Here is a 22,130-nt window from a genome sequence, read left to right on the forward strand (position 1 = left end):
GCCAGAAAGTGGCATGGAGACGCTTCTCTCTCAGAGGAAATAAATAAAAATTGTCAGCGAATTTAGTAGGGAATTTCAACTTACTGTTTATTACTTGTTTTGTTTACTTTTTGGAGTTAGTTTCTTTCTGTCTTTCTTCCTCTCTCCCACCCTCTCTTGCTCCCTTTCTTTCCCAGAGAACCAGTTCCCTTGACAGGGTCTGTCTCATCACACCATGATCTGCCCCCCAGCTTTCCAGCCAGCAGGGTCACAGGCGCGGGTGACCCGGGACCTAAAGCCAGGCCTCCCCCCCGGTGCCCACATGGCTTGGTCCTGCAGAGCCTCCTGGGGCTCACATTTCCTCTGCACCATTTGCCACCATTGGAATTTTAAGGGGCTTTGAAGGAGAAAGAAGAAAATGAGATTTTGAAACCTAAATTCAAATGAAAGATTAACCAAGAGCTCTTCCTTTTTAAAAATGGGAATTATTTATTAAATTTTATTCATCATCATTATTATTTTTAATTTGCTATAGGGTATGTGCACTCATCAGGGAGATAAAGCAAGCTACCAGGTCTGAGACTTGGACCGTGGTCGGCCATGTGGGAGTTCAGCGGCTTAACCACCATACCACCTGCTGGCCCCAAGAGCTCTGCTTTTTACAAGTAATTTCTGTAAGGCCACCACTGTCCTACGTTTAGGAAAGTGACAGCCAGTGAGTGTCTAGGTCAGAGGGCACTTTCTGCAGAGGACCAGGTAGTGAATACTTGGGCTGTGTGGGCTCTAAGGGTCTATGGCAGGTACTCATCCCCGCCAATGTGTGAAAGCAGCCGTAGCTACAAACCGGCTTGATGGTTCAGAGGAATCTTTCTTTGTGACAGCAGGCAGTGAGACTGTAGTTGGCCAACGGCCCCATCCAAGTTGAAGGAATTTATGATCAGAGATAGAATGGTTTTGTGTGAATAAAAATTAGATGTTCGATTATCAGCTTCTGTTTTTCTTTATTCTAAATAGGTGAACATTATACCAGTGATTGCTAAAGCAGATGCGATTTCTAAAACGGAATTGCAGAAGTTTAAGATCAAGCTTATGAGTGAGCTGGTCAGCAATGGCGTCCAGATATACCAGTTCCCCACAGACGATGACACCATCGCCAAAGTCAACGCTGCGATGAACGTAAGCCCCAGACTGGGTACTAACTGTGCTGTGTGTGTGAGAGTGAGACTCAGAGACGAGAGGCGTTGTCACTCATAGTTTCACTGGTGTCACCCCAAAGGACAGTGAGTTTTCCTTCTTTTTTAAGAATTAATTCATTTTATTTATTATGATGATTATTTTAATTTTTGCTTTAGGACACATGTGCTCACCAGAGAGAGACAGAGAAAGTGACAAGGGTGGGTGATGGGGATTGGGAGTGAGAAAGCAAGCTGCTGGGTCTGGATCTCTAACTGCCCAACGTCGGCCATGTGGGAGTCCAGTGCCTTGACCACAGTGTGCCACCTGACCCCAGAGTGAGTGTCCAGAAAGCCCAGTATGAGACTTTTTTTTTGAGTTGGGAAAAGCTTAAGAGAATATATTGTGAAGCGTATTTTTCTTGTCTGCTAAATTAAGTGATACCCTTGTGAGATTGGAATGTACCTCTTGTGGAACTGTATTTAATCGATTTAGAAAGATGCCTTTCTGTCTTGTCTTAAAAAATGTGTGTAGGCTTTACAGTCTCCCATAGAATGCTTTAGAATCAGGCTTTAAGGAGGTCTTTTAGAGCAGACAGTATTTATGTTCATTGTTTAAACAGCATCACACGTGCACATTAAACATTCGTGTAACTTTTAGTTTAATATCATTGAAGATGATTAATGCTCTTTTTCACTTTCTTCAAGCTGACACATTTGTAAAATACCTGGTTGTGTTTTGAAGAGTCTTGGGTTTTGGAGGCAGTCCTCACCGCATGTGTGGGAGTCTCAGACTGCTCACTTACCTAGGAGAGTAGATAAGTATCTCAAGGATCGCTCTGAGGATTAAATAATGCCACCTTCGCTATGTGCCTAACAGCATATTCAGTAACTGTTCCTTTCACTACTTTTTTTTTCCTTTTCTGGTTTTTCATATCCCTTTTATATTAAGATATCTAAACTAAATGTATATAAAAATCTAACTAAATAAAGTTACCTTAATTCCTTTGTGTTAAATTGTCTTGTCCTGACATCTAATCTTATTTCTTGTGCTCACCTAGAATAATTTTTTGGAAAGGTACAACTAAGAAACTGAATAAAATTGGTTACAAAAACTAGCACTTAAGATGTTTTATGTTAGGTTTTCCCTGTGTCAGTCCTCAGCTTCAGACAGACCAGTTGGCCCCCTCTGAATCTGTCTACTTAATTTGCTCAGGGTCTTCTCCCTCCTTGGGCTGGTTCTTCCCGCTCTGCCTGGTCCGTCTAAATCCTGTTCTAGATGAGCTTGGCATGTATCTTTCTGTCCCAGCGACCTCGCACTCCTCTGATTTCTAGAGCAGTTCCTCTGCTAACAGTGATTTGGGACTTTATATATCACTTTATACAAATTGTATTTGCATTACACACGAAGTAGAGACATATTGTATCATAAACACGCTGTGTGTGCGTGTGTGTGCGTGTGTGTGTGTGTGTGATTTCTTCAACATTGTATTTGTCCCTTAGGGCAAAATGACACCTGTACTAAAGCTTTTTTTATTTTTTTTATTTTTTGTATTCCTGATCGCACAGTGCCTTGCTTGTGGGGGGAGACTCAGTAAATAATTTTCTTTACAGGGCCCAAAATGACTTGTAGCACGGTTAGCACATCTTCATTGCCAGAGTTTTCGAAATCCGAGGCATAGCAGACCACTTGCTTTGAATAGATACATTATTTAATGCATTATCCTTGTTCTGTGATTTTCATAAATTTTTTCTCACTGGTCACATTGGTATGAGCAGGTGTGATTGATGTCACTGTTCCTTTTCAGGGACATTTGCCGTTTGCTGTGGTCGGAAGTATGGATGAGGTTAAAGTCGGAAATAAGATGGTCAAAGCTCGCCAGTACCCTTGGGGTGTCGTGCAAGGTAGGTGAGGTCCCCAGTGCCCGGAACTTGTGTGTCCCAGGTACGTCTTCCAGGCGCATTTAGTGTATTCTCTGAGGACTGTTTGTTCTGGATTAGGGCCGGTCTGTTCTGTTTACTCGAGTAGGCAAAGGTTCCTTGCCGCCCCACACACTTGTCACCTCCCAGTGTGCTGAGGCATTCAGAGGGTGGGAAGCACTGGTCATTCACTTGGCACAAACTGAATGTAAAATACATTTAAACTGGAGACATAAACTCATTACTGCCTAACTGCAGGGCATAGTAAACCGTGTCTATTATGTTTACACAGATCTAGGTATTGCCATCTGTTAAAACCAGTCAGCCAGCTTCAGACGTGAAACCCACTTGACAAACTATTTATCCAGCATTGTAAGGAGCAAGTGCTATAGCTTGGGTATAGTCTGTCCCCCAAAGGCTCATGTGCTGGAGACTTGGTCCCCAGCGTAATGGTGTTGGGAAGTGGTGAGACTTCAGGAGGTGAGGTCCAGTGGGTGGTGTTTGTTTCATGGGGCGTCCCCTCATGAAGAGATTAATGCCACCTAGCGGGAAGGAGGGAGACAGTTCTTGCTTTCCTGGGAGAGGTTGACTCCCTGAGAGATGGTTATCAAAGTAAGGTGTCTGTCTACAAGCCTGTTTCCTGCCTGCTTCCATCAGCCACATTGTGAAGAAGCACCAGAGGCGGGCCAGATGCCAGTCCCGTGCTCGTAGACTTTAGCCCCCTGAGTCGTCAGCCAAATAAATTCACTGTAAGTCATACACACCTGGTATTTCTGAACAGAATAGTAGTGGACCACGACGGTAAGTAAGCAGACGGGTTCCTTTCCTTCTGATGCCAACGATGGGGAATGGGTTACCCCTACTAGTGTAAGATCTAAATGTTCCTTTTTTTAAGTGGATAGATTTTGTAATTAATGAAAAATATCAAGAAAACTTAACATTTTTAATGTGTAGAAAGCATAAAAAGTAGTCCTTGTCCTTAAGCTATTGGTTACAGTAATGTTTATTTTTAGTCCCCTGGTCATCACAAACATAGAAGGCCCATGTAAGAGTGTTCACTGATGTCGAACAGTGTCTAACACAGGCTCCTAGAGGTGGTGTTATATGAAAAGTTGATAATTACAGCATGCACAGGTGATGTTCCTGAGTTTGCAAAATTTACTACTTTGAAACTTTAGTGAAATAATGTCATACACTCTTTTTAAGCACTACATGAAGTGTCCTGAAGATGGTCTGTGAGCTGCTAACAGTACTAGTAACTGGGGCATGTGGTGACATAACGTGTTTCTTTGCTATTCTCTGTTTATCCACTGGCTATTCTATGTAAAGCAAATCTCCTGGTCTGTTAATTAACATTTCTGATAGTACCCTGTGTACAATGAGGGAGTTTGTTCCTTAGTCACTGTATAAAGTAATCTTAGCTGTTAACCAGACTGATCATGTCACTGTTTGTTTCATGTGTGCTTTCATTTATTTGTTGATGCAACAGACACAAATTGTGTTGCCAAGAATTGAAAACTGGTGTTTTTTCCGACTTTGGCTAGTGGAGAATGAGAACCACTGCGACTTCGTGAAGCTGCGGGAGATGCTCATCTGCACCAACATGGAGGACCTGCGGGAGCAGACCCACGCCAGGCACTACGAGCTGTACCGGCGCTGCAAGCTGGAGGAGATGGGCTTCGCAGACGTGGGCCCCGAGAACAAGCCGGTCAGGTGAGGGGCGCTCAGTGGGTACAGCAGTCGTGGCCCCAGAGAAAAAGCGGGTCAGGTGAGGGGCGCTCAGGAAGCCTGTCCAGGAGGATGGAGAGGTGCCTGCAGAAACCTCCCAGCCATGAAACAGACTCTTTGGGAGTGATTCCTTACTGTGCTTCTCCTGCCGCTTGATAGCTTTTGCCTTTTTTTTTTTTTGAGAGGTTTTCGTCATAGGGCATGTGCGCTTGCCAGACAGAGAGAGACAGAGTGACAGAAAGTGAGAAATCACCCCCCAGGGAGATGGCCACGCCGCAATCCCTTCTCCTCCATTCTCTTCTCAGGATCTTGGGCACACATGCTCACGTGCTCGGCATGAGTTTAAGCTATTGGGTCCAGGATGCGAACCGCAGTCGAATACATGGGAGTCCAGCGACATAGCCATTACGCTAAGTGCTGGTCCCATTATCTTTTGTTTTTGAAGGGTCTTTAAGTCCTGTCTGACGCCAAAGAAATAAAGTAGGAGGGGGGCTAACAGGTGTGTGTGGTATTTAAGCCGCTGGATCCCACATGGCTGACTGCAGTTCAAGTCCTGAACTGGCAGCCTAAAGAACAAGCTGGGTGTATGTGTGTGTGCCCAAAATCCTGAAAGGAGAGGTGCAGAGTGGATTGCAGCGTGGTCATCTCCCCTGCGGGGTGATGTCTCTGTCTCTCTCCAGTGAGCGCACATGTCCTATGGCAAAAAAAAAAAATCTAAGAAGTAGAAGGAAGAGCCTAGTAAATGCGTGCTGTTTCGGTGTATGCTGACATAAGTAAGTGATGGTGAAACTCTTGTTACTTGGTTTTACTTTTGTATTTATTTGAAACACATGAGAGTCTACTTAACAATTATCACAAAAGAAAGTTGGAACAGAAATCATAATTAAACTAAAACATTGTTTTTATCCTGATGAAAGGTTTGGAATGCCTGAAACTTAGCAAAACATCTTGTAAAGGAAGACTGGGGGAGTCGGAGTTAGGTCAGAGTTCCAGGCCTTGCTGACCCTCTTGAGTGATGATGAGGGTGAACTCGTGAACTCCCAGGGTAGTTCTCTGTGGTGCTGCATCCTGGACTCATTTCTCCCTCCTGATGAAGACATGCCCGTGAAAGGCCAATCCTTCACTTGCTGCATCAGGTCAGCCTGAGGCCGCGTTCCAGAGGCTTTTACAAGGGGGAAAGCAGACCTGGCGGTGCCTTCCCCGGGCGTCAGCCCTCAGCAGTTACGAGAGGGGAGCCTCAGCCTGGGCGTGACCTCTCTGACTCTTGGAAGGTTTAATCGTAGACAGAGTTAACTTTAAAACGTTTCTGTCTTACGGGTTGAACTAGGTTTTAGCTTCTGGCAGCATAATAAGTGAAGATCCTGCCTCATCAATTGCAGGCATGCTGTGCTGGGTGGAGGCCAGGAATTCTGGCAACCCATGATATTCTCATTACTTTCCTTAAAGATCAGTCACCACGGGGTGCCTCCCCTCGTGTTCCTTAAAGCAGGCTTTACTTCTCAGGTCTGCCAAGTCTCTGACCATAGAGAGGTCTCTGCATGCACCAAGGAGTTGAGTACAGCAGGTGGGAAGCTTGGAAGTGCCCTGGGGGTGGGGGCTCGTCGTCAGTGGCCTGTGGGTGATATAGAAGTGCAGAGTTAGCCTTTCCAGGGATGGAGCCCAGGAACTGGCATTTTAAAGTCCTCATACAGTCACACAGTAAGTGATGGTGATGGCCTTCTGCTTGGATGCTGCTGCTCGTGTGGGTTCAGACAGACGAGCTGGGGTGAGAGGTGGGTGCTCCAACCCTCTGGGGAAGCAGCCATGGCAGTCGAGGCAGGAGACCACCAAGGCCTGGGCAGGTGGTCGTGGGTGGGGGCGAGCAGGCGTAGGCTCATGACTTGAAGTGCAGCTGGCCCGGTGGACGTCAGGGAAAGGGAGGGCTCGGGATAGCGTTGGCTGCTGTTTGGATCTGAGAATGGGTGAATGGTGGTGATATCGGTGACTGAATGAGAAGGGCACGGGGCACAGGGAGATGGCAATAGAGAGGTTTTGGAAGTGTTAGCTTTAAGCCACTTATTCAGTACTCGGGTGAAATTTGATAGGTTTTCACACAGTCAATCTGGAGCTGGAGAACTGAGGGTGGAGAGAGTCCAGTGGAGCAGTAGGACTCAGTCCAGAAAAGGGCATAAAAAGGGCGTAAGTTTTTATTTAACAGATTTTTTTCTTTATTTACGACAGTGTGCACACACACCTGAGAATGAAAGCGCAGTGAACACCCTCCAGGGGTCTGGTCATGCTGCAGTCCCTCAGTACCTGGGTGCTCATGCGGGTGCCTGGCCCATTTCAGGCTGGCCAGACGGGGCCTTCACTATGGTCACCACTAGGATCCAGCTTCTCTTGAGCAGCACGTTCCAGCCGTGCCACCCAGCTGGCCCTGAGTATGTTTAAATGTCTGCTGTTGGCAGGGCTCTGGGCTCCGTGCGGGAGGTCACACAGGGCGGCTGCCATGAGAGCCTGGGTCTTGTCGGAGAGGCCAGCCTGGAACCGACTGCATGGAAGGGTGTGGCTGTGATGTGTGCTCTGAAGGAGAGGTGGCCCTGATAAGGCGCCGGGGTCTTAGCCTGCTTCTGCGGCAGTGACAGGGTCTCATAGGCCGGGTAACTTACGCAGGAAGGTTCTTTGGTTCTGGAGGCTGGGGGACCAGGAAGATGGTGCAGGACCTGGTGAGGCTCTTTCACTGGGATGAGGGTGGAAGGTAAGCCCCTGAGACTGAGGAAGGGAACTGACAGAACTCCCCGTTCACGCCGTAAATCCCCTGCGTCCCTGATGGCATTGCATTGGCAGTGGGATTTCAGCTTGAGTTTTAGTCAGGACAGAGACCTTCCCACACCAGGAAATAAGACCGTTTGTTAATGATTTTTAGTTCAAACTATAGCAGGAAGAGGAGGCATGTCCTAAGTTAAACTGGAAAATCAGGGACAACTTCTGAGGCAGTGACTGCTCCAGGAAAGAGGGCAAGACATGTGCAAAGGGCCTGCAGGCAGAGGAGAGTGGTGTGTGCGAGATTCTGGCAGCGGCCAGTGTCCGGAGTGTAGACGGGCGGGGCGTGAGACCCACGAACAGGCAGGAGCTTAACTCTGGAGGCCTTCGTTGTGTCTGTGTCTTAAGGAGAAGGCAAAACCATTCTAGGAGTGTTTCTACTTGTATTTCTTTCCTTCCTTTCTTCTCCCTCCCTCCCTCTCTCTCTCTCTCTCTCTCTCTTTCTCTCTCCCTCTCTCTCTTTCTTTCTTTCATTTTTGCTACAGGGCATATGTGCTTACCAGAGAGACAGAGGGACAGAAAGCGAGAAATCACCTCTTGGAAGGATGGCCATGCCACAGTCCCTTCTCCTCCATTCTCCTCTTGGGATTTTGGGCACACATGCACATGTGCCCAGTGTGAGTTTTAAGCCACCAGGTCTGGGATTTGAACTGCAGTTGACTATGTGGCAGTCTAGCGATGTTACCACTATTCACTCTTGGCTATAAGGTTCAGGATATACTGAAGGGGTGTGCAAAGATGCTTAGGAAAGACCAGTTAGGGAAGTATTTCTTGTGCACTGCAGTAATAGCAATGAAAATGAGGAGAACTGAAAGGTATCTGAGAGCTATGTAGGAGGTGAAATTGGAAGGACTTAATGGCTGTTTGGGTCTAATGTAAAAAGGCAGGCATTGCCAGAAATGCCATCAGGAGGCTACTTGCTTCCTGGATTTATGGTTTCTGTGGATAGGCAGGTGGAACAGATGGTTATGCCGTCCGGTGGGAAGGGTGTCAGTGAAGGACCAGCTTTCCTGGGTGGCAGGCCATGGTCGGCATGGTGCGATCATTAGCTTGGTTAGGGCCAGGTTTCAGAGGTTCCTCTGCAGCACAGGGAGAAAGGCTGGGCCAGAGGAACACGCTTACAAGGCATAAGCATTGGGCCAGCAGGTGGTGTGGTGGTTAAGGGACTGGACCACACAAGGCCAACTGTGTGCTGGAGTCCTGGACCCAAGGGCTTGAACACATGCTGGGTGTGCAGGTGCATGCACGTGCCCAAAACCCTTACAGGAGAAGGGAGCAGGGACTCTGGGGGTGATTCCTCACTTCTCCCTCTCCCTCCCTCTCTTTCTCCAGTGAGCACATGTGCTCTATAGCAAAACAACAAAAAAAGCATAGGCATTTGTGATAGTTAACTGAAAACGAGCAGGTACGAGCCCGTCTGCAGACTGCAGCACGCCAGGAGGAAGGTGCCTCAGAGCAGCCTGGCTTCTTTCCAGCACCTGTCAGCGGAGGGCAGGTGGAGGGCTTGAGAAGGTCTTGGCAGTCAAGTGAAGAAGGCAGGGCATCACGGAAGGAGCGAGAAGTCGTGTTGGGCTGAGGGTCAAGTACAGAAGTGCTTTCTCCACAGTTTGGTTTGTTTTAAATGACTCTCGACAGACAACGCTCCCCTAGGTTGGGCATGGTCACGACGTGATCTCCTCCGTTGCTTCATCCCATTAGGACTTGGGGCATGCATACGCCACACATCCAGCGTGCTTTTCAAGCCACTGGGGCAGGATTCAAACATTCAACCATGTGGAATCTGCGGTCAGTGCATAGCACCTAACCACTGTGCTGGAGAAGGAGGGAGAGCTCCATGGCCCGGCGTGGGTCACGTGCCATGTGGCATGAACCTGAGTGATTGGGTCAGGCTGTGCCCCGGGGCATAGGTGGCCTCCCAAAGGCTAATCAGGATGATGGGAGCAAAAGGAGAGAGGCAGACGGTGGCAGTGAGTCAGGCTGCCCAGCACACCCGCTCGCAGAGCAGCTCTGCTCGGCCTGGGCTGTACCCGCTCCCTGAGGGACTCCACGTCAGGCCAGGCTGCAGAGGGTCGGGAGTGCAAGCCAGGTCTCTGCCCTTCCCACAGAAGGGAGGAGACATGTCTCAGTAGATTGCTGCATTTCTGGGGTCATGCTCAGGCAAAATGTCTCTCTGGTTCCTTCTCATTTCTGAACAAGTGATTTGATAAAGCACCTATAGTTCATTATAGCCTCATGTATTCGGAAGCGTTATTTTCTATAGTCTCAGGAAGTTACATTTTATTTTCTGGGGAACCTTCCCTGTTCAGTTTGGAAGTCAGTGTAATTTGGTTGGCATGTAACATCTGCCGCTCAGTGCTGTGCTTCTAGCCATAATGAAAAATACAAGTTACCTGAACCTGTTAGGTGGGCTTTCATTCTCTACTTCCCAGCCATCTGCGCCAGACCATCGATTGTTTTCCTTTCTTTTGTTAAAGAGTTATTTATTTAACTTTATTTATTCATTCATTTATTTTTAATTTGACCAGAGAGAGACACACACACAGAGGGAGAGAGAGAGGGAAAGCAAGCCACCAGGACCAGGACTTGAACCGTGGTCAGCCATGTGGGAGTGTCCAGCGTCTTAGCCACCACACCACCTGCTGGTCCCTATCCATTTGTTCTTCCATGTACTTTCCTTTAATGGCTGTGCTGAGTCATCGGTGTGTCCTAATCTCCCAATATGGGTCACGCGCTTGTCACAAGGCCCAAGTCGATGGCATTATACTCTTACGGTTTTCATTAACTGGCCTTAATATTTTCATATTAATTATTCAAACATGCTTTTATGAAATGGTCTAAATCCCCAGGTTTAGTAATTTCAGAATAACGTAGCTACTTAGTCTCTTTCTCAGTTAATCAGCTTTGACATTTCAGTACAAAATCAGTCTTTGAAGTGTTGTGGGACCCATAGTTTTAAAGGAAAGTTTACGTAGAATTTTAGAATTGCTTAAGTATTTGATATAATTATGGCAACAATCTGTCTGAAACGCTGAAGAGGTAGCGAGCGTTCTGCATACAGGCTGCAGTCGACTTGGGAAGTCCACAGGCTTGTCAGAGGTGAGCAGCACATAAACCACCAGCCCCCAGTGGAGGGCGGAGGGCTCTCCTTGAACACACGGGCACAGCTTCCTCTTTGGTTTCCGACTTTGCTGTAAAGGTAGGACCCACACCTGTGGCAGTATGTTGGCCTTAGGTATTCATGAGCCCAGGCCACTTTCATGCTAGAATGGGGGAAGCAGACAGTGGTTGTATCTGGTTTACCATAAACACTTTTTTTCCAGGAGTTACAATTTTCTTAAGCATTTGTGGAAAGACAGTGCAAGTTCTTAACTTAAAGTCAGCCTCAAAATGTGTATTTTCAGAAGTTGGAGGTGCAGTGGGATGGCAGATGTGTAGGATCAGTCCTTACCTGGTCTCCAGCCAAGACAGCACTGTAGGCAGCCTCGCTAAGGTGGTTGGGAGTGTGGGCTTGGAACAAGTCTGGCCTGGTCCACACCCCAGCTTTTTACATCTCTGCCATGCTGCTTCGGCCAAATTCTCTGATCTTTGGTTTTCTTTCTTCTTTTCTAAGTTTTCAGTTTTTGCTGTAGCATGTGCAGGCTTGCCAGGGAGAAAGAGAGAAGGTGAGAAATCATCCTTCAGGGAGGATGACCACACTGTAATCCCTTCTTCTTCCATTTTCCTCTTGGGATTTGGGCACACGCACACACGTGTCCAGTGTGATTTTTAAGCTGCCAGGTCTGGGACTTGAACTGTGGAATTGGCCATGTGGGATCCAGCCACCTTAACCTCCACACCACCTGCTTGCCCTGAGCTTTGGTTTTCTTAACCCGTAAAACGGTGCCAGGGCTTTGCTTCGGGGTTGCCGTGGGGATAAAACACCGAGCACAAGGCCTCCAGAGGAACACTGCTGGCAGCAGATACTCAACCAGTGTTAGGTCTCTTCCCTTCACCAGGTAGATTCAGTTTTCTCCTAAGCAACTCAAGTGTTCTTGTAAATAGGTTAATAAAGCATTTTTTAACAACCTGCATTTGATAGAGTCCTGGCAGTGGTGCAGCTGCACCCACATGGGAAATGTCCTGGGTAGTGACCAGAACCTCCCTAAACACAGTGAGTGCCTGTGTTCTGGGCAGCTGAGACTGGCATGGGTCATTTCCTGAGGACTGTTGAGCGTGCTTGTTCCTCTCTGTCATTGAAGAAACAGTTATAAAGAAACTGAACTGTCTAGAGAACTCTACTGGATAGTCAGAGTACAGAAATTAGTGGATTCAATCCCTTGCCTCAAGATTTGTGACCTGTTAGAAGAAGGGTGGGCAGGATATAAATGCCACAGAAGTACTTGGAAGGAAGAGAATTCCAGGTGGCGAGGGCTCTACAGAGGAAGCCGCATTTGAGTTTGATTTGAGGGATAGAGGATTAGCAAGGCAGAGTGAGTGGGCAGTGGGCCCTAAAGCCTCACGTGATCGTATTTCAAGGACAGTGAGCAGGGTAGTGTGAATGTTTGGTGAGAAATTAATTTAGGAAGGTAGAACTAGGCCACATTGCAAAATTTCTTAAGTGCTGTGTATATTGTAGATAGCATAAACTCTAATGCAGGGAGAAAGGTAACACTTCCTATATATATATATGTATATTCCCATAGAAAATCTAGGGAATGAACAAAAGAACTAAGTGAAAGAGGAGCTAGGACCCTTAGAACTTCAATTAGAAGATTATTGTGGTGGCAGGACAGAGAAACGGGAAGATCTGGTTGGGCCGCCATAGGCTGTTTGTAGAAATGGCAAGAAGACAGCCTCACAGGCTCCCCCAGAGCCTGGGGGGTCAGGTAACGGGGGCAAGGGCAGTCAGGACAGCAGGGGTCTAGGCACCGCGGTACTAGTAAGGAAACAGCAGGCACGCGACGGGAGTGAAGCGGACGTGTTTCCTGGGCATTGATTGGAACGCAGATTTCAGAATTCTGGTTCTTTGTCTCAGCTGTGTCACTGTGGCTTTTGAATCTCATATTACAAAACATGTCATGTTCTGGGTTGCTTTATGTAAGAAGATACTGGTACATGTTATTAATGTGTATCTGAGGCCTATTTTTACAGGTTTGTTACACCATCTTTTGAACAAGAGAGTGACACATAACGTTTTTAGTCTTCAGGAGACTTATGAAGCCAAAAGACATGAATTTTATGGTGAACGGCAAAGGAAGGAAGAGGAAATGAAGCAGATGTTTGTGCAGCGAGTAAAGGAAAAAGAAGCCATTTTGAAAGAAGCTGAAAGAGAGGTGCGTGTGCTGGTTTGATCCGGTTTGCCTTCACTTCTGAGCTGTCCTTATTCGTCTGGGAGATTTTTTTCCCAAGAATTTAGTAATCTTTTTTGGAAGCAAGTTGTCCTTTAAAAAGTAGCTCTTTGGGGACCCAGCTGGTAGTGTAGTGGTTAAGCCACTGGGCTCCCACACGGCTGACCATGGTTCAGGTCCCAGACTCGGCGGCTTGAAACTCACATCGGGTGCATGTGCATGCATACCCCAAATCCTTAAAGGTGGTGTGGCCATCCCCCTCAGAGGGTGATTTCTTTCTTTCCTTCTCTCCATCTTTCTCTGTCTCTCTGGTGAGCACACACGCCCCGTACTTTTTTTTTCTCTTGAGAGGTTTTTGCTAAAGGGTACATGCGCTCGCCAGAGAGACAGAAAGCAAGAAATCACCCCGGGAGGGGGGGATGGCCATGTCACAATCCCTTCTCCTCCATTTTCCTCTTGGGACCTTGGGCATGCACGCACACGCGCCTGGTGTGAATTTAAGCCACCTGGCCCAATACTTGAACCATGGTCGACTACATGGGAGTCCAGCAACATAGCCATTCCACCAACTGCTGGTCCTGACGCCCTATACCAAAAATATCTCTCTCAAAAAAAGTGACTATTTTAATATATAATGTTTGAATGTAATCTTAATATAATCATAGTCTGAAATCAAATTAAAATTTTGGCCTTAGAACAAATATTCTTCCATTGGAACTAGCTTACCTAGAATCTATAATGAACTAGGTTATGAAGAGTTGTTTTTTCAGTTTTCGTTGTTGTTGCTGTTAATTTCTGAAGGGCAAGTGTGTTTATCAGAGAGACAGAGCAGAGAGGAAGAGAGTACCGCCTCTGCTGGGGTACGGCCTGCCTCAGTCTGTCTCCATCTCTCCACCCTGTTGTGATTTGGCCTGTCCACATGCCCAGCATGCTTTCCAAGCCACCACGGCCAGGATTTGAACCAAGCAGTTGGTCATGTGGGATCTGGCTCCCTTAACCTCTAGGCCACAGATCCACCTTGTTTTATTTTTATTTTAACTTTTAATTGACTTACACTAATTGTACGTATTTATGGGGTACAGTGTGATGTTTTGATAAATGAATACAGTGTGTAATGATCTTTAAATCAGGGTTCTTACCATGTCCAGCACCTCAGATATTTATACTTTGTAGTGAGAAATTTCGAAATTCTCTCCTCTAGCTAATTTGAAATATATACTGTCTTATTCATTATAGTCACTCTGCCGTGCAGTGGGACATCAGACTTAGTCCTCTATTTAAGTGTAACTTTGTACCCGTAGACTAACCCCTTCCAGCCTTCTTTTTCCTACCCTTATGAGCCTCTGGTAATTGGCATTCTACTCTCATCTTGTATGACACGAATGTTTTTAGATCCTACGTGTAAGTGAGGCCTTGTTCCCAGTTTATTTTGCTTAATATCATGTCCTCCAAGCTTGTCTTTTTGCACACGACAGTGATTTATTCTTTTTTTATGGTCGAATAGTATTCCACTATGCAAGTATACTGCATTTTTTATGCATCCCGTCCTTGATGGATACGTGGGTTGATCTCCCGTGTTGGCTGTCGTGGACAGTGCTGCAGTAAACATGGGAGTACGGGGTGCTTGGCATACTGATGTCATGTCCCCTGGGTGTAGACCTAGTGGTGTAGTGAGACTGCTAGATTATATGGCGATTCTGTTGTTAATGTTTTGAGAAACCCCACACTATCTTCCATATAGGTTATTTTAAATTCCCCCTAGCAGTATATGAATTCCTCATCATTGCCATTCTGAGTAGGGGAGATAAGAACTGCTGTGGTTTTTACTTTGCATTTCCCTGATGATTTGTTTTTGAACCAAGACTCATTCTTAAATGCATTTGCATATCACTTTTGTTTAGTTTCTTCTATTTTATTCAAGAATACTTGCTAGTTTGGAATTTTTTTAAGTGTTAAAATTGTTATTATTTTTAAAGAGAGTTTTGTTATAGGGCGCATGAGTTTGGCAGAGAGACAGAAAGCGGGAAATCATCCCCCAGGGGGATGGCCATACCACAGTCCCTCCTCCTCCATTCTCCTATTGGTATTCACACACGTGCCCAGCATGAGTTTTAAGCCTCTGGGACCAGGACTTAAACCGCAGTTGACTACGTGGGAGTCCAGCAACACAACCATTACACTACTTGCTGGTCCCCTAAGTATAAATATTAAGGAAGGAGTTGTGATGAGTAGGCAATAGGTTTGATGATTTTTCTTTGAGTAGGTTCATGCTTAAGAAATAGTAAGGTAGGGAACCAGCAGTTAGCGTAATGGCAATGTCGCTGGACTCCCACGTAGTTGACCGCAGTTTGTGTCCCAGACCCGGTGGCTTAAAACTCACGCCGGGCGCATGTGCGTGCGTGCCCAGGATCCTGAGAGGAGAATGGAGAAAGGATTGCAGCGTGACCATCCCCCCTGGGTGGTGATTTCTCGCTTTCTGTCTCTGTCTCTCTCTGTCTGTCTGGCGAGCGCACGCGCCCTATAGCGAAAACCTCTCCAAAAAAAAAAAAGAAATAGTAAGGTACAACTTTAAGCATTTACCTCTCATATATTATGATTCTTAGTTTCACCACTGAGAAGAAAGAGGAGTAGAAGTAGCTTATAATCTTTTTAATGTTTTTAATTTGTCAGAGGGCATATTCACTTCTCGGCAGAGAGACAGCCATGGCGAGGGGAAGAAAGCACATTCTGGGGGCACGGTCACACCGCACCTTCGTCTCCATTTCTCCACTGCGTTGGGATTCGGGCTTGCATTCAAACAGGCCCAGCATGTTTCCGAGCTTCTGGGGGGGGGTGGCACTCACTGCTGCTGGATATGTAGGTCTGATCCCTTAACCACCATACAGTCCATTCTTTAATTCTAAAATTAAAAGGAATTTTAAGAGTGTTTTGCTTAAATGCATTATTTAAAAGGAGAATTGAAAATTTGGGGAGACTTATCTGAAAAATCGATAGATAGAGTTTGTCTAGGTGATACTTAACTTTTTTTTTTTTAATTCATGATTTAAGTGCTTTTTTGTGTTAAGAATATATATATATATATTAAACAAACGATGAAACAAATTTAAAGCTAAAGCATCAGCTACCTAAGTTTCCATGAGAGTTCTAAACTTTTTTTTTTTTTGGAGAAGTTTTTGCTGTAGGGTGCATACGCTTGCCAGAAAGACAGAGACAGATAGACAGAAAGCAAGAAATCACCCTTCAAGAGGATGGCCGCGCTGCAATCCCTTCTCCTCCATTCTCCTTTTGGGATCTTGGGCACGCACATACGCCTGGTGTGAATTTAAGCTGCCGGGTCTGGGACTTGAACTGCGGTCAACTACATGGGAGTCCAGCGACATAGCTATTATGCCAACTACTGGTCCCAAGAGAATTGCAAACTTTTAATTATGTAGTTTTAGACAAAGTGGATTATGGTGGCCTGGGACCCGGTTCGAGTGTTTTCAGAGAGAAAGGAGGCTAATTAATGATGTTAGGACAATAAAGAGGCATAAACCAGGTCTTTGCTAGCAGACTGGGACATCTGGCCCCCCAGTACTTGGCTGCTAACACTTTAAAGTTGTTATCCATAAGATACAGGCAGTCACTAGAATGAGGTACCACCCCAAACATTGTTTGGTTCTGTATTAGAAGACATTATTTAACATATCCTTGCCAGTATTGTCATGAAACAAATATCCCTTAGTTGGGCTTTTGTATACATCTGGATTTTCATACATAGTCAGCTTCAAGTGCTGGGTTTTAGGTAATGGCCTGTGAACCGTTACGTGGTGTGAGAACAAACAGACCTGTTGTCTTCTCGCCCTTTCTGACCTCATTCTGGATGAACTGCTGAGGCACGTCAGGTAGGACACCACAGACGTGGGACTCCCCGCGCGTTCTCCCACACGAGAGAGCGCACGCTGCTCACGTTAGTAGTTACTCCTCACATCAGACATAGCTGTCGCGGTCTTTCTACCTGCCGGTTTTTGTATGTAAGGTGTAAGTCTGTTTCTGTGTAGTTTTTGTTTGTTTGTTTGTTTGTGAGAGAGATTTTCGTCGTAGTGTGCATGTGCTCGTCCTCGCCAGAGAGGACAAAAGCAGAACTCACCCCCCAGGGGGATGGCCACACCACAGTCCCTTCTCCATTCTCCTCTTGGGATTTTGGGCACACACGTACACGTGCCTGCTGTGAATTTTAAGCCACTGAGTCAGGGAGTCCAGTGATGTAACCATCATGTCATCTGCTGGTCTTTCTGTATAGTGTTTTTATATTTTGTTTAATATTTATGCCCCTATTTCCAAAATGTATTCTAGATAATTTACCAAAAGAAAAGCAGCTACATTATTACAACCTTGATGTGAGGACCACAGGAGCCTTATGATACAGGCCGCAGGGGAGAAGCCCACATGCCAAGAGGCAGCCGAGAACCTTGGCTTGCGGTGCCTCAAATGGCGCATGGACTGGACTCAGCTTCTCTGCGGTCAGTGCAAAGAGGGGCTGCAAGGAGGCACAGAGCTGAGGTGAAAGCTGTCCAGCAGCTCAGTAAGAGAGCAGTCTTCTGTAGCATTCAGTTCTGTTTCTGAAAAGTGGATAAAGTAGTGTTCACAAAAGATATATTCTTGTTCCACATTGGCAACTTAATCTTAAGCAAATTGACGACTATCAACAGCCAAAAGATAAGCCTTTGTTTCCAATTTTTGGAATATTTTAAACGTTTAAATGCCCGTTGTAGTAATTAATCATGAGTGAGCACTTCATGGTCTTGGACGCTGTTGCTGCTATCAAAAGCTGTAAACTTCATAATGTGAATAGCAGTAACGTCCATACCCTCCTCCCGTCCTTTTAGAATACTGGACTGTTAGTCAGCCTACATAAATGGTATGGAAAGTGTTCTTTAACCTCTCAAGACAGTCTCGTGTGCATTTAAGTTATGCAGCTAGAAATTTAAGTAGTCAGGGACTTCAAAAAACTTTATGGAATAATGAAATTAAAGTAGAGTTTATTTTGGTACAAAAAAACTAAAATCAATGCAGTTTTCCATAATGTGCATGTCTCATGAGCTTTTTGAAGAGTCTGAGTGTATGTGTGCATGGAAGTGTTTGTGTTGTACACATTTTTTGTTTTTAAGCAGGAACCACTTAAATAAGCAAATATGTAGGACTTGTGCTTCTTTTCTTTTCTTTTTATTTTTTTTGGAGAGGTTTTTGCTATAGGGTGCGTGCGCTTGCCAGACAGACAGAGACAGAGAGACAGAAAGCGAGAAGTCACCTCCCTGGGGGGATGGTCACGCCACAATCCCTTCTCCTCCATTCTCCTCTCGGGATCTTGGGCACGCACGCACACGCATCCAGCATGAGTTTAAGCCACCGGGTCCAGGACGCGAACCGTGGTCGACTATGTGGGAGTCCAGCGACATAGCCATCGTGCTAACTGCTGGTCCCAGGACTTGTGCTTCTCTGTGAACGCAGCCTCTGGAATGACAGACTCAGTTGAGCAGGGCCTTCCTTAGTCACCGACTTCAGCATTTCAACCCTGTCTCCCTTTGGCGTTCTGCACTCAGGGCTACCTGGTTCCCAGGGCTACCTACCCACGTTTGGAATGGAAGGCTTTATTAGGCGGGAGTTCAGGTCTCTGGTGTTTGCCCCAGCCTCTGATTATTAGCGCGGTGTTTCCTCGACTAGTCCACGCCATCCTTCCTAGACACCTAGTCCTGCTCTTTGAGTGCCCAGTTGCTACTCAGAGCTGAGAATGTGGATCTCGGGCATGTCTCAGGCCTGGACAGAGTAGCTCTGGTTTTGATCTGGCACCTGGCCCCGCGCCTGTGCTGCTGGCTGCACGCACGCAGCTGATTCACGACACACCTGCTACTCAGGGCTTCGTTTCCTTGTTTTCGAGGTAAACCCCCGTCGGAGCAGGTCTGCCCACATTCTCCCTTACCTCGACTCTCTGAGCTTGCATGCAGAGCCTCACGTGTGTCCTGTCTCTGTTCCACTCACTGCTAGGTCTCCCACAGCTTCTAGAATGTGCTCCTACTAAGCAGCAGCATCTGCTAGGCTGGGTTCTGGGCCTGAGAAGATAAAAAGGCATCGGGGTGAGCAGTCCTCAGAGGCGCGGCCCCGGGGCCCAGGCGCGGTGTGCGAGGGGAGTGCTCAGGTCATGGTGGAGCACAGCGGGGGGAGCCCCGCTCCCCAGGGAGTGTAGAGAGGCCTGGACTTCTTTCTACCTTCTTTTTGTCTGCTGGTTCTCGGTGTTATGCCCTCTGCAGCTTTGAGGATTTCTTCCATCATCCACCCGGGCGCTTTCTTAACTTGAGGTTAATAAGGCTGACTGTGGTTTGAATCCTGGCCCCAGTGCCTTGTGTACATGTGCGTACACAGCCCAAGTCCCAACTGGAAGAAGGGATGGGAGAAGGAGGATTGTGGTGTGGCCAGATCCATTGGAGGGTTCTCTGACTCTGTCTCTCTGTCTCTTCTCTGGCGAGTACACATATCCTTGGCAATTAAAAAAATATGCGGGACAGAAAAGCCCAACAGGCTGCCTTTAGGTTGATGTCCAAGGTGGCATACCCCCTTCATGGGTTTATCAAGATGATTCTCAGCCCCAACGAAGGAGAAGCCCGCGGAATCGTGTAGTCAGTACTCGTCCTTCAACGTCTCTGCCTTCTTCTCTTAAAGGGAAATCTGAGCTGTGATGTTGTAAACATTTGCAAAACTCAATGACTGTGTAGGGGATAACAGTCCCTGTGGGTTCTTAGTGGGAGTAGGCGCCCCGTTCTCAGATTACTGGGAGAAGAACAGGCATTTGAATGTCGTATTTCACACGTCCACGGCGGACACAGGCGGTGAGCAGTCCTCCAGCCCGTGGCTTTGATTTCCAGCTCATGTAGCACCTTCAACAGAGGACAGGAAGTTTCTAGAGATGTGACAGGCAAAGGGCAAGGACTGTGGCTCTCCAAGGGTGGCAGTGCTGGGGAGGCAGGTACTAGCGGTAGAAGGCTGGCCAGTGAAGCTTGTCCACGTGGACTCCCAGGGCCTTCCTCTTCCAGGCTCACAAGGGCCTTGCCCTGTGTCCAGAGGTTAACCCTGTTCTTGTGGGAGTGGGCTGGGGACAGGAGGGACAGGATACCTCTTGTCGTAAATCTGTATCCTGCCTTTGGGCAAATGATAGGGTGATTGAGAAGTTTGTAGAAAATGTAATTGAAGTACAGGCAAAAAAAAGACTTGAAATCCATGCATAGTTTTCTGCTATACTTGTGCTTCCTGTGAACTTTTAAAAAATATTTATTTTTATTTGTTATTGTTTATTTTTTAATTTGACCAGAGAGAGAAAGAAAGAGAAAGTGAGAAAGCAAGACGCCCAGTCCAGGACTGGAACCATGGTCTGCCATGTGGGAGTCCAGCACCTTAACCACCATGCCACCTGCTGGGCCCCTTTCATGAACTCTTTGAAGACCTTGTAGTGGGAGGGCAGAGAGCTCTCCTGTATCTGCTGCTTAACTGCCTCTGGCTCTCAGTCCTTCCTGTTACAGGGCAGCTGCGCCTAGTGAATTTATTAGCATACTTTTTTATTTGTTTTACTGGATACTTAGGCTATTGTTTACCATTATAATTCTTTATTTTTAAAAATAATTATTTATTTACTTAATTCCATTTGTTGTTATTATTTTTTAATTTGAATAGACAGAGAGAGAGGGTGAGAGAAAGGGAAAGCGAGAAAGGAAGCCATCAGGTCCGGGACTCAAACCGCAGTCAGCAATGTGGGAATCCAGGGCCCTTAACCACCATGCCATCTGCTGGCCCTATAGTGTGTAAATTCTATTACAGTAGGTGTTTTTATATACAAAGCTGTCTCTGAACTTAGGATTTGTGTATTTCATCTAGATTTCAGGAAGTTGAATGGAAACTTGTAAGGTTCTTAACACAGAAATTGACAACCGACTTTCCAAGTGAGGTTTACCCGGACAGTGTTCAAGAGCGATTTCACCCCCCTGTTATCTTTGTTTGGAAATAATGATTTTCCCTTCCTTCTTTTTAATAATTTGTTCCTGTATTTTGTGTCTCCAAATTGAGTATAAATTTGAGAAACCTTAATTTAGAAGGTTTTGTGGGAAAAATGTTAAGTGAGAAAAGCTCGAGAAAAAGGTCAGATGTTTTGAAAACTGAGTTTTATTCATGAGGCTATAGTTTTTATCCCATTTGGCTCAAGCATTTTTGCATGAGAACTCATTTAAAGTCAGAGTTCCCAAGATGGTTGCATGTGTGAGCTGTCCTTGCGCCTGAACTTCGGAGTTGAGGAAGACTAGTGTGGCTGGCCCAGGGTTGGGTTCTGGTTAGCCTTGGTTTTCCTGAGCAGGAGCGTGCCTGGGTGTGGGCTCCACGCTGTGGCAGCCATGGGAATCGCACCTTTGTTTCACAGCTGCAGGCCAAATTCGAGCACCTTAAAAGAGTTCATCAGGAAGAGAGAATGAAGCTTGAAGAGAAGAGAAAATGTTTGGAAGAAGAAATCATCGCTTTCTCTAAAAAGAAAGCTACCTCTGAGATATTCCAGAACCAGCCCTATATGGCATCGGGTAGCAACCTGAAAAAGGACCGCAAGAAGTAAGTCCCCACTGCCCTGCCCTGGGGCCTCCCCCTCACTTTCTCCTTGCCTGCCTCCTGCAGCCGCATGCCAGCTCCTCGAGAGCATAGACTCGTCCCTCTCAGTCCCGATCAACAACACTGGCACGTAGTAGGTGCTCTGTAAAAGTTCACCACAGTGGGCGAGTGAGTGAACCAAATGAAAGCACGTCCCTGTGTAAAAGGGCCCGTTAGTGGGGATGTGGCTGCCCTGTCGCAGTGCCTGCCGTGGCTCTGGTACACAGCAGGGACCGCCGCCCCGCCAGCAGCCGTCCTGGACGTCATGTCCAAGTGGGTGCTGTGCCCTTCACTGGGGAATCACAGGCACAAACCGTAACTTACAAAACTGACCCTTAAGCTCACTGTTTGAAACACCTGCTAATACTGATGTTGTGAGAATTTTTATTCCAATAAGGGATCCAGGCTGTCGGTTCGAACTCCTGTGCTTTGATGTCAGAACTTGTGAAACCATTGGTGGACATAAAGATGCGGAGGAAGGTAGAGAGGGCCACAGTGCGAGGGGCGGCCAGGAGTAGTCTGGACGCGGCCTCGAGGCTCTAGTGTG

The 22,130-nt window shown here is 46.6% G+C and overlaps 1 protein-coding gene across 1 annotated transcript in view; it reads left to right on the plus strand.

The window, feature by feature from the left end:
• Positions 1–22,130, plus strand: part of SEPTIN10 (septin 10) — a 43,911-nt gene that overhangs the window by 20,203 nt on the left and 1,578 nt on the right. The window contains exons 6-9 of the mRNA XM_027772912.1: positions 4,707–4,784; positions 12,781–12,913; positions 21,366–21,547; positions 21,981–22,063. Coding sequence (XP_027628713.1) covers positions 4,707–4,784; positions 12,781–12,913; positions 21,366–21,547; positions 21,981–22,063 — 476 coding nt within the window. The remainder of the gene's footprint in view (positions 1–4,706; positions 4,785–12,780; positions 12,914–21,365; positions 21,548–21,980; positions 22,064–22,130) is intronic.

This window comes from Tupaia chinensis, unplaced genomic scaffold, assembly GCF_000334495.1.
Source record: "Tupaia chinensis unplaced genomic scaffold, TupChi_1.0 Scaffold000041_1, whole genome shotgun sequence".
Classification (NCBI taxonomy): domain Eukaryota; kingdom Metazoa; phylum Chordata; class Mammalia; order Scandentia; family Tupaiidae; genus Tupaia; species Tupaia belangeri.